Consider the following 12,098-nt stretch of genomic DNA (forward strand, 5'->3'; position numbering starts at 1 on the left):
CAAGGATTTGCATGGAATGACCTCTTGGGAGATGACTCCAGGAAATACTGGGGGGAGAAAAGGAAAATGAGCCCCAGGAGGGAAGGAAGAAAATAAAGGGTGTGTCATTGAACAAGATCCCACATCAGCAAGAAGGGCTCAGTCCCACTGAGAAACCCCAGGAGACAGTGTAGACCACACCTCGGACATCCCGGCTAAGGGCGGAGGGGTTCATTTTCCCAACCCAGTCCTCACAGTCTGAGGCTGCAGAGTCCTAAGCTCTGCCAGCCCTTCAGGCTGCCCCACGTGTGCAAGTCCAGGGGAGGCCCAAGGACAGGAAGTCGCAGGCACTAGCCAAAGACCACTTCCTACGAGCAATGAGACAATGGGACGTCCACACTGTCCACTGTAGACTGGATCATGGAAGGGTCATTGTCGGCATGATTTTTTTGTTGGGTTTTTTGTTTTTTTTTTTTTTGGTCTATCAATGACATTTTAAAACCAGAAGCAGGGAAGGAAAATAAAAATACTCAACAAAAACTGAGCTTTCTAGAGAAAAGAAAAAGAAGCTGAAAATTAAGTCAGAAGAGACACAGGGAGGCCAGGGATATCTCCCCAAAGTGTACCCCCCTGCCTAGAACATGTGCCCTAAAGAGAAGCCTACCCCACACACAGTAGGGTAGACGGTGCCGGGAGGACAGAAACAGCAGAGACGAAGCCCATTCTGACATTTTAATCTCAGGTCATAAATACAGTCTCGTGTGCATGAAGGGGATCATGACTGAGGACTAGCACCGGGAACGTGGCCATCGCAGAGCACTGCCTGCTTCACCAGCGCCGGCCAGAGGGCTGTGGCCACTCGGGGCGCCCACCCGATCGAGTGCTCGGCTTGTGGGAACCCTCCTTCGGGGGCAGCAATTTACTCTTGGCTCATTCAATTTAAAAAAAAAAAATCATAAAAGATTGAGTGTCTGCAAGAAAATATCAAAGAGGATAAGAACATTCTTAGTTCTTCTCAGAGTCTAAAAGTAAAAAGGGGGGCAGTAAGGAAGAAGGAGGGGACAGGGGGTAGATGTCAGGGGTGTGCCGGGCTTCTTCCTTTCCCCAGAGCGTTTTTGTTTGGTTTTGTTTGGTTTTTTTTTTTATAAAAACCAAGGAGGTATTAAGGCTGTTTGGAGATGGGCTGCGTCTCTCTGATGAGCCACTCGAGGGCTTCCTGGCGGCCCTGCATTTGCAGCTCCTTCCCGATCACGTCCCTGCAGGTCAGGTGGTAGTTGTTGAGCCAGTCTCGCTGCAAGAGGGAAGGAAGACAGACGCGTTTGCACCATCACACCTGCACCAAAGCCTGCCCATCGAGCAGCGGGGCCCCACGTGCAGAGCTCACAGGTTGAGAGGAAACGAGCACGGGACCCTCTCTCCCTGCCCAGGGACAGCGACTCCTTGCGTTCTGCCTCCCTGGAAACAGGACGAGCCCCAGGGCTGATGGTGAAAACGTTCCCAGAACCGTCTGCCGCACACGGGCTTCAGTGACTCTGAGGGAACAGTGAACACCTGATGGCAGACTGTGGCTCTGGGCTCCCCTGAGTGCAGGGAAACTTGTAACCAGAGTTCCCTTCAACAGACCCCCTGCCTGGAAGCCACGATGAGAGACAGAGGGGCAGGGGGTCTCACGGCTCCTGCACCCACCCTTACTGCCTCGACCGCTGTGAAGACACACCTTAGGCTGTCCTACCGAGGCACTGAATTTCCTATTCCGAATCCACCTACAAAGCTGAATATAGTGGGATCATCTGGGTCCATAAGAGTCTTGCCAGTGTGGCCGTCCAGATGCACCCAAAGCCTCTGGTGGTCAAGGGCTGTGCTGCAGAGTGGGGTAGGGAGTAAGCCTGACTTTCAGACGCTCAACTGAATGAGGCCACCACACCAGGAGATTAAAAAGGAGGCAAAAAGGAAGGACTTGGGGTGTGTGTGGTGGGGGTGGGGTGCTGACGTGCTGAACCTGATGACAGAGGTTATGCATGTATAAAAGGTTAGGTCTCCTCCTCGTGAGGAGGGAGGGAGGCTGAAGTATGGAAGAAAGCAAGTTCTACCTAGAGCAGAACCCACTCTCTACTGTCCATGAAGGGGGCCTGCCCACTTCACATTAGACAGATGGGGTGATGCTGCCAATGGCTTTGACCCAACTGGGACTCCAACTCCCACTGATAAGAGTCACTAGTCTGTCTGGGAGGTGGGGGCATGGAAGGGGGTCGGTACCAAAAACAAGCAAGCTGCTGGTACATGTCAGCAGCAAGGCCAGGCAGGGCTGTAAGGCAGCTCAACAGTGCAAGATACAGGAGCAATGAGGGGCCACAGAGAAACTCCCAAGACCTTTTTGGGTGGGGGAAAAGGGAGCCCCCGTCAGCAGCCAAAGCATCGCCACAAAGGCCCCGGCAGCCTGCATCGCCCACACTTACGTCCAAAGTCCTCTGCTGCCACCTGGTGATAGATGTATGGGACTGCAGACCCAACCCCAAAACTGCCAAGACTGAGACAGTAAAGGGCAATGATTGGGAGTTTCAAAGCCCGGTGAGCAGTATCTTGTTGTGGGGTATCTCTATGCCTTAAGACAGAATGAAGTCCCAGACTTATTGAGTGGTATATGGGAAATGAACCCTTTTGCTGAAAGAGATAATAAATATACTCCGCTTGGTTATATTAAATACTGTCCTCTACTTGTTATTTGTGGAAACTTGCGAATGATTCCAAGGTAAGAAGATATTCCCTGTCCTACAATAACTAACTGGCTAAAAGAATAGTTCAGTGATTTGAGTCCATAAGATAAAGTAATGAACACTGGACCAGACAGAGTGTACCGGTCTTTGCCAATGTCATGAGGGAGTTACAGGTTAACAAAACTCTCCCTCAAGGAAAAACTGGCCTCCCTTAACTTTCCTCACGCACCGTTTCCCTAGATAAAGTGGAAGGTCACATGGAAGAAATGTCTCCTGGCCGGCACAGCTCACATGGACAGCAAGGCCTCTCTGACCGGGATTACTTGGCAGACGACACAGCCTTCAGCGTCCAAGAGTGCAAAGCAACTCATTAGTAGAGACTCTCTTGCTAAGACCCTGGGAGCTGTGCTTGGGGGCCATGAGAAGAGACTGGTTCCTTGGGGCTGAGGGTTCTAAGCAGTGGGGCTCCCATGCTCACTTCTGTGTTCTCATCTGCTCCCACCTAAGCTAGCCCTGTGGGGACCAGGGAGGAGCCCCGGGACTGCAGGACAGAGTCTTTCTGCTGAAGAGACACAGCTGGTGCTGCTTCCTGTTCCATATCCATCTCTGACCTGAATAAAGCGGTTTCAGGGGGCCTGTGTGGGTCCTGTGAGCAGGAACATTTAGCTGAACCAAGGGCACTGAAGGTCAAGAAGAAGTGCCCACACAAGGAGGGCATCAGAGTGAGAAGTGGATGACCTGCCTGTCAGCCATCTGTGAGCTGGATGAGGCAGAAGAAGGGGCCACTGGCGGGGAAAGCCCCATCCCACAGGCCTGTAGCAGGGGCTCCTCAGCCCGCAGAGGCACCTTCCTCTGGTGCCAAGCACAAGGCCCACGTGGGCTCCACTGAGGATGCAATCCCTCTGCACAGCCCCTGGGATGAGGCCAGCGGCTGCCCCTGGTAACAACCACCTCTTATCCCCACAACGCTGTCCTGCCTTTGGCTCCTGCTGGTCTGCTTTTTGCTGGACTTCCAGCCACCTGCCTTGCTCTGGAATTAGTATCCTTCTGGCTTCTGTCTTCATGGCTCAAGCCTGACCACTTCACAGCAGATAGCTGGTGGTGTTGTTTCTACCATTTTTGACCCTCGTCCCTGCTCGTGACCTTGATCGCCTGCCTGACCCTTCCAGTCTGCCTCCAAAGTTCTGGATCTGAGCCTGGGGACCCACCCGAGGGTCTGAAGGGGTTTCAAGACCTGTCACCCTCTGAGCTTGACAGGTGAGCATGGCCATGCTTCTGCTCTGTGAAGGGTTTCAGGGCCCAGAGCAACCACCCGCCTACTTGTCTGTGTGAAAACCATGCATATGATCACAGATTGTGCTTCTCAGTTCCTTAGTGTTTCAAGCAACACGAGAAAACAATCTGGTGTGTGCAACAGCCAACAGTCCCTTTGCCCACCTGGCTTTTTGTGGGAAGACATATGATCCATGTTTGCTAAACACGCCTCCCAGCAGTTATGGCTCCTGCCCTCCCGAGAGGCAAGAACATACAGTTCATTCCCACCTGTGAACACTACAGCCTCTGAGGGTGAGGCAAGCAGGGCGGTTATCTACCTCAAAACCCAACAACTACAGGAAAAGCACCTACAGTCCTTGGGAAACCTAGGATGTTCCGACTCAACCGGCCTAGACTCTGACTTCAAAGTGAGGATGGAAGGGAGCACGCAGGGCGGAGAAGGACTTAAAAGTGAGGATGGACGGGAGGACTCAGGGCGGCTCTCCACCCCCCACCCCACACACACACTTCTGCCCCCCGCCCCAAGACTCCCTTGTTACCTCTTTGTCTGTTAGAGAATCCACATCTATCATTTTGGTCTGTATTGGAACCAAAGTCAGAGGTTCAAAGGTCAGGCTTCCCCGGTTGTTGAAGTTGTACTACGGAAGAGGGAAGACAATAGGAGTGTATACTCCTCTTCACCACGATGACCCACCTTGAGGTCACTCCCTGCAAACATGACCTCCCCTCAGCCAGATGTAGCAAGAAATCAAGAGTGGTTAGCCAGTCACCATTTCTAACAGATGAAAGAAACAGGGACAGGGCAGGACCACTTTCCAAGAGCTGCTCCACTGTGCAGACCACAGCCTGCGCCTTCAGGAAAGGCCAGGCAGAGTGCTGAGGACCTGGTCAGCAGGTGCACAAGGCTCCTTCCTGTCTGCTGTCATGGGGAGGAGGCATGCAGGCGCATCTCTGGTTTGGTTCCCAAGCCTCTGCTAAGCTGTAGGCCCCCAGCAGATCATTTTGTTTTTTTTTTAACACCAAGTACGCGGCCTGCCTTGCCCCAGCCAGGCCCCTCAGGTGACGTTAAGAGGTCTGTCCAGTGCACGAGGCAGGGCACACGGGCCATGCTGGGTCTCTCTTCCTGGCAGGGCCTGTGGGATGGGGAGGGGCGAGGCCACTCCAGGGACGTCAGCGTGCAAGCAGAGAGCAGACCCCGGCGGCCAGCCTCCCTGCAGGCATAGGCAGTCACTTCCCTCCAGCTGTGGAGGAGGAGCAAACAGGTCTTGGAGGTAAAGCCCAGCACCAAAAACCTGCCTCCTCTTGGTAATGTGAAGGGGAGAGGGCACCGCACCTGTCTTATCGCCCGTCTGTGGTACCTGACCCAGCGGCTAGCTCAGGCTTCCTCAGTTTTACCTGATAAAAATCATCTGGGGCGTTTGTTGAAAATAGTTCCCAGGTCCCAGCCCTGGAGATTCGGTTTCAACATCTGGAGGGAGCTTTTAAACAAGCACCCCCCACCCGCCCCCCTCCACGCCCACACACACACAGTGAAGGTTTCATGACATGACCCTGCCTCCAGTAAACTCAGAGCCCCAAGCTACAAGAAGCAGGGGCCTGCCCGAGGCTACCTGAGGTCCCATTCAGGGTCCCCGTTCACTCAGCATTTTCTTTCTAGCTTTGCAGAAGAGAACGAATTCCAGGAAAGACCCCAATACCAAGGGAAGGAGACCATTTTGGCCCCAGAATGGCATGCTCTTGGTTTGAAGGACAAAAGTCCTCATCTTCCCCCATTAAGGAATAAGGGAATTTTTAAAAGAAAATAAATACATCATTACTCACCTTGGTCTTAACAGGCACCACTAGAACAACATTCTCAATGCGAATTCCAAAAGCCCCATCTTCATAATACCCTGGCTCTGAAACAAACCAAACCCTGAATGAGGAGCAGCCCGCGAGGAAGACACGCACAGAGAAGCTGTCACTCCTGGGACGACTACGCTTCTCCGAAGGAGAAACAGAGGAAGGGCCACTCAATCCAGTGCAAGAGCCCAGATACACCTCTTCCCATGAGGCACTTTTATCTAGAGGTCCAGAGAGAGAAAGGCTTGGAATTCCTGAGAACTGGCTGCAGGGTAGGGACTAGAATAACAGAAAATCCACCAAACGAAGTATGGGGCGGAGCCATAAGATACAATGATGCGGGTGTTGAAATACGTTCACCAAGATTTGGTAATGACATAGGGACATATTAGGTAAGAAAGCAGAATACAGACCATACGTCCAGTGTAATTTCAATGATACTAAAAAAGGTATGCACATATATAAAGAAACAAGAAGTTAACATATCCAAATGGTAAGTCGTGTTTCCCCTGGGTGGCTGGATTACAAATGATTTTCATTTTCTTCCTTATATCATTCCACAGTCTCACATTTTCTACAATGAATATTTATCACTTTTACGATCAAAAAATGTTGTTGTTGTCTAATTCAAAGTGACGGGAAGTCAAAGTGTTAGTCACTCAGTTGGGCCTGACTCTTTGTGACCCCGTGGACTGTAGCCCACCAGGCTCCTCTGTTCATGGAATTCTCCAACCAAGAATCCTGGAGAGGGTTGCTATTCCCTTCTCCGGGGCATCTTCCCAACCCAGGGATAGAACCCAGGTCTCCTGCATTGCAGGCAGATTCTTTACCATCTCAGCCATGAGGGAAGCCCAAAGTGATGGAAGGGGCAAATTTTTTCCAATTTACTTTATAATAATTAAAATATAAGAAACAACACAGAGCTTTCAAAAAGGCAGAGGATCCACACGCAGCCTCTAGGTGAGGGACACCTACCATCAGTGACGATCATGCCGGCCTCCAAGGGCTCATCAGAGAATGTTTTATAACTGATGCCACATGGACCCTCATGAACATTCAGAAAAGACCCGACACCATGCCCCGTTCCGTGCAGGTAATCCAGGCCAGAATCCCATAACGCTGAGCGGGCAAAGGAGTCAAGGAGGTGGCCTGAAAGACACATAAAGGACCATTTCGTGATATCTGTACAGTACTTTCCAACTGGCAAAGCACTTCAGAGATTAGATTTGTTAGGTCTGGCTCCGGAAGATGAAACAGAAATGAGTGCGTAAAAGTTACTGGAGGATTCAGGTTTCAGTCCAGCACAGAGAACTTTCTGGCAACCAGAGCTCCTGAGCAGGACGGCTCCCCCACCAGCTGGAGCTCAGTCTACAGCTGGAGGATGCTGGTCAGGGACGTCGCCAGCAGCAGGTGAAGGCTGCGGGAGATGACACGAACGTTCCCCTCCCAGTGCTGGAACCCTACGGTTTCGGAACTATGAGATGAGATCCTAACCAGACTGCAAGCATGAGGAAAGTGGTGCCCGGGGAGATGAGTGCCAGGGCAGTCTAAGCAGATTCGAGGCCTGGGTCTTATCAACTTCCCATGCAGTGGCCCACCCACCAGTCCTCAGGCAACAAGGTCTAGTCCTCAAGTCAGGCTCCCAGTAAAATAAATCCCAACACGAGTCCTAAGAGGAGCGCTGGCCCAACACCCGGGGCAGACAGGAGGCTGCACCAGGCCCCCCCGGGGCCTTCATGCCTTGCTGTCCTCTCCTGAGAGCCACCCACCCAAGGTCACCCGACACAAGTTTTCAGGAGGGAGGGACAGCTGACCCTGGGCCCGATCCTAAGTCTGGCTCCCTGGAGGTCCTCTCTGCTCAGTCCAACAGCACCCCCACTTGCCCAGGCTGGGCCTGGAGTAGTCTGGGGGCTGTTATGGCAAGGGGAGGACATGTGTTTTCACCCAAATTTAGACACGCTTGATGCCTGAACAAGATACAGCCCGCCATGTGACAGAAGGTACCACCTACCTTTGGTTCCAGTCGGGAAAACAGCTGCGCTCACAGCTATGTGGCCCTTGAGAACATATGTGAAGCATTCCTGCCAAAGAAAAACCCGGAGGGCATGTTCAGGACGGGCACAGATGCTTTCATCCTGCAGTTTTCAGGTAGTTCAGAAAACCTTGCCTCTTAGGGTTTTATAGCAATACCACAGAGAAAATCAGGGGAACAGGAAAGAACTGGTGGGAAAAAAAAAAACCTGGCCTTGGGACCAATTTTCTAGAAAATCTGGAAATTCGATTTAGTAAAAGAGAACTGTCCAAGAGATGACCCCACTAGTCTTTCCCTTGAAATGAACTCTCTGCCATCAGAGCCTCAGAAAGACAGAAAAAGGAGTAAGAAGTACTGATGACACTAGCTCACACTGTCAAGCTACTCCCCGGTGCCAAGCACAGTACTAAGCACTGCATGTCTAAGCCCACACTTCCTGATGGAGGCACTCCGGCCACCCTCACCTTCCAGGGGAATGAAGTAACATGCCAGGCCACGCAGTTCGTAAGTGGCAGCATCTGGCCTTGGAGCCAGGTGGTCTTGCTACTCCTCTGTGCCCCTCGCCACCATCTCTACTCAGGGTTCAGTCCTTACCGCCCAGATAAGAAAAGTGCTGTTTGGATGGGTAGTGGCTTGCCAGTAAGGTGCAGAGTCAGCACTAAACCGCTCACTGTCCAATCTGGTCCAGACTGAACACAGCGCAGGAAGCGGAGTGTTCTACACACCCCTGGTAACACACACACCAAAGGGGTGTGTGCATTAGTCACTCAGTCGTGTCTGACTCTTTGGGACTCCATGGCTCCCCTGTCCATGGAATTTTCCAAGCAAGAATGCTGGAGTGGGTAGCCATTCCCTTCTCCAGGGGATGTTTCTGACCCAGGGATCGAACTCAGGTCTCCTGCACTGCAGGCAGATTCTTTACCGTCTAAGCCACCAAGGAGGCCCCAAATTAAAGGTATCTGGACCCAAGGTCAAACTCGTCCAAGGTGCTGGTGCCAACTAATGAAGGACATGAGGGACCAGCACTGGGAAATATGCCCTGCTGCATCCCACGGAGCCCTCTTCCCGGGGCAAGCTTCCTGAAGGAGTTCCCAGGGAAAAGAGAGAGACTCAGAGATTCAACCAGTATTTGCCAAGCAGTGGCTATGATCCAGGAAACAGCTGGGCTCACAGAACCTTCCCAGCCAGCCTTGGAGGTGAGTACTCTACCCCCATTTTTATGGATGGTCTAAGTGTCAAGTATCAAGGTCATGGAGACTGTGAACAGCAGAGATCTGAAGCCCAGTGTCTAGACTCCGAGCACACATTTCTCTACCTTACAGTTGTATGCCGGACAGCCCAGACACTAAGCAGTGCATGTCATTTCAGAGGGTTCCTAGAGGGCTGAGCCTATAAATAGGAACACTGAAATTGAAAAAAGGAGGGTAGCTTTCAGAATCAAATCTAGACACTGTTCATAAAAAAAAAAAACAAACTCACTACCCTGCTCCCTTCCCCAAAGAAGGCCAAAGTTGTTTAAACTTGAATCTGAGCCTGACCTTAGCAGACAGAATGTTCTTAAAATCTTTCCAATAATCAATTAAATGGATGTCATAAAGCAGATAAGCCTGACTCCACAGTAATGAGCTCTTTTACTGTCCCACATGTAACTTTTACTTATTTATACAATCCCTTTCCACAAGAGGGAACGGTCAGAGAAAGCAGAGGGCCTCTCGAGCATTCTCTTACCTTCTCATAAGCCGTAGGAGTTCCAAAATGCATGGTGCGAGTGACGTCTGTGGTTCCATCCCTGCCCAAAAGAAAGGGCAAGTTAGTGTTCACTCCGAAGAAGCTCTTGCTCAAATACGAGACAGGTGACGATGTGGAGAAAACTGAACCCTCATGCAGCGACTGGTGTTCATGTAAAATAGTACAGCCACTTTGGAAAACAGTTTGCAGGTTCATAAAAGGTTTCTTAAACATGGAGTGACCTTATGACCCAGCACTTCTACTCCCCCGAGTAAACCCCCGAGAGAACTGAGAACGTCCACACAAACACACGTACACTAATGTTCACGGCAGCATTACTCTTCATATCCCAAACATGGGAACAACCTAAATGTCCAACAACTGATGAGTAAACAAAATGTGGTACATACATACAATGAGACAGTATTCAGCAATAAAAAGGGATGAAGTACTGATGCATGCTACAGCGTGGATGATCCTGGAACACATTACGCTAAGTGACAGAAGTCAGAAACTGACACCATATATTAATAGTATATAATTCCATTAATATGAAATGTCCAGAACAGGCAAGTACATACAGACTAAAGTACATTAGTGGTTCCCTGACTAGGGGAAGATGGAAAGTGACTGCCAATGGGAATAGTGCTTCTTTTTTGGGGGGTGATGAAAATACTCTAAAATTGATGATGGTGATAGTTGCAAACTCTGTGAACAAACTAAAAATCATCAATTGTACACTTTAATAACTTGAATTATATTTCAATAAAGTTATTATAAAAAAATAAAATGAGACACAGTGTGAAAGCAAGGATGGCCCAGTGCAGTGGGAGTGAACTCAGTCAGGCCTTGACACACACACACTCATAGTCTACAATGTGAGGACTGTTTCATGGAAGACACCATTCCTGGGGTTATGAATGAAAGTGGACCTTCTGGCAAAAGAAGGTCAAACTCCAATTCCTCCTGTCAGGATGGCAAGCAGTTTACTAGAACCTAAAAATACCCAAATACATCTTTTAGAACACCCCAATCCACCCCCAACAGAGAAAGGATAGCTTCTAGAATCCTGCTAAAATGTAGAAGTGACCCAAAGTTACACCATTACCCAAGTAATCTCAATACTCTTAGCTCTAGACTGTTATTAACACCAACCCATACTTCCCAGGCTAGATTGTGGCTTTCACATACTTGGCTGAGCTCATTTAATAACAACATTCTCCACCAGGCAAAGTCCCAGCTGCAGTGGAAAATGGAAGATTAAAAGGCCTGGCTCATGCTCTCTCAACGCAGACAACACCTATTCCAGCTCCTCCCCGTGGGTTCCACCTCAAGACCCAATCAAATCTTGAGTTCTCTGAGAGACTATTCTAGTTGATGACTGTGAAAGCAGCAAGGCATGAAGAAAGAAATTCAGAAACTCAGGGCTGACCCTCATTTCTCATTCATCCTTTCAAAATTAAGCCCTCACTGCCCAAGGCCCTGAGGTCACTGCAAGTTGGGGAACTGGCAGGTGGTTTATGGGCTGGGGCAGAAGACTTCCAAATGGTTCTGAAAGCCTACTTTCAGTTATTTATTTAGTATTTAACAGCTTTCAGCTAAGGACTAAACATTTCTACCAAACAGTCTTTTGTGGGAACAGAATCACAACAGGGCTATTTCAACAAAGGGTGAAGAAAAGGACAAGACATGGGAACAATTCCATCAGTGGCCGGCGCAGAATGAGATGACCCGCTGAGAGATCTCGGCTGGAGCCTGGCCTGTACACCTACTCAACTGCCCTGACAGCGGAGTCAGGCTCTCCAGTAGCCCCGATTCACTTACTTGTATTGAGCACCCGAGTCAATGAGGTACACCTCATCCAGAGACAAGGTCCTATTCGTCTCAGGGACCGGCCTAAGAAAATTAATTACAAATTAATTATTCCACAAATGTAAATGCTTCCTGAATCTGGGAGGAGGGAATACAAGAGTTCTTTGTACTATTCTAACAACTTATGTAAGCCTGAAATTATATCAAACCCAAGTTACCCAATAGGTTAATTATTGCAAGTAATATTAACCTTCTACTCAAGACTAGTCAACCTATCTCCCCAACTAGATAAGGAGCTCAAGAGAAGGAAGAATAACATATTTCTTTATATCTACCTCTATTTGTAACTAGAACAAAATAAGTGTTCATGAGATAACCGTAAAAATTACAAAAATAATAATCAATAGAAGCAAGAGGACCAAGCTGGGAAATGAGAAGAGAGCAGTCTGGAGTCATTTGTCTTTATTTGGGGAGGGGGGGTGATGGTTCAGTCCCCTGCCTCAAGCCTCCACTTTTCTCCCTCAGCCCTAACCCCACCAGGAGCCTCCCCACTTGCTTCCCAGACCACCAGAGGGGCAGAAGGTGAGTGTCTCATTTTGGGAGAAAAACTAAAGGGACTTTTGCTGGGGAAAGGAGTAGATCATGATGCTTTTATACTAGAGCACTATTTTCAAATGAACGTAAGGTATTTTTTAAAGTAGTTCATTCCTCCACAT

The 12,098-nt window shown here is 49.6% G+C and overlaps 1 protein-coding gene across 3 annotated transcripts in view; it reads right to left on the minus strand.

The window, feature by feature from the left end:
- Positions 1-697: 697 nt before the first annotated feature.
- Positions 698-12,098, minus strand: part of XPNPEP1 (X-prolyl aminopeptidase 1) — a 52,211-nt gene continuing 40,810 nt past the window's right edge. For all 3 annotated transcript variants that reach the window (XM_043925669.1, XM_043925672.1, XM_043925671.1), the window contains 7 exons: positions 11,395-11,466; positions 9,571-9,631; positions 7,822-7,891; positions 6,786-6,959; positions 5,790-5,866; positions 4,508-4,606; positions 698-1,270 (listed from right to left, as the gene is read on the minus strand). In XM_043925669.1, the coding sequence (XP_043781604.1) occupies positions 1,142-1,270; positions 4,508-4,606; positions 5,790-5,866; positions 6,786-6,959; positions 7,822-7,891; positions 9,571-9,631; positions 11,395-11,466 (682 nt within the window). In that variant the 3' untranslated portion in view covers positions 698-1,141. The remainder of the gene's footprint in view (positions 1,271-4,507; positions 4,607-5,789; positions 5,867-6,785; positions 6,960-7,821; positions 7,892-9,570; positions 9,632-11,394; positions 11,467-12,098) is intronic.

Source organism: Cervus elaphus, chromosome 15, assembly GCF_910594005.1.
Source record: "Cervus elaphus chromosome 15, mCerEla1.1, whole genome shotgun sequence".
NCBI lineage: Eukaryota > Metazoa > Chordata > Mammalia > Artiodactyla > Cervidae > Cervus > Cervus elaphus.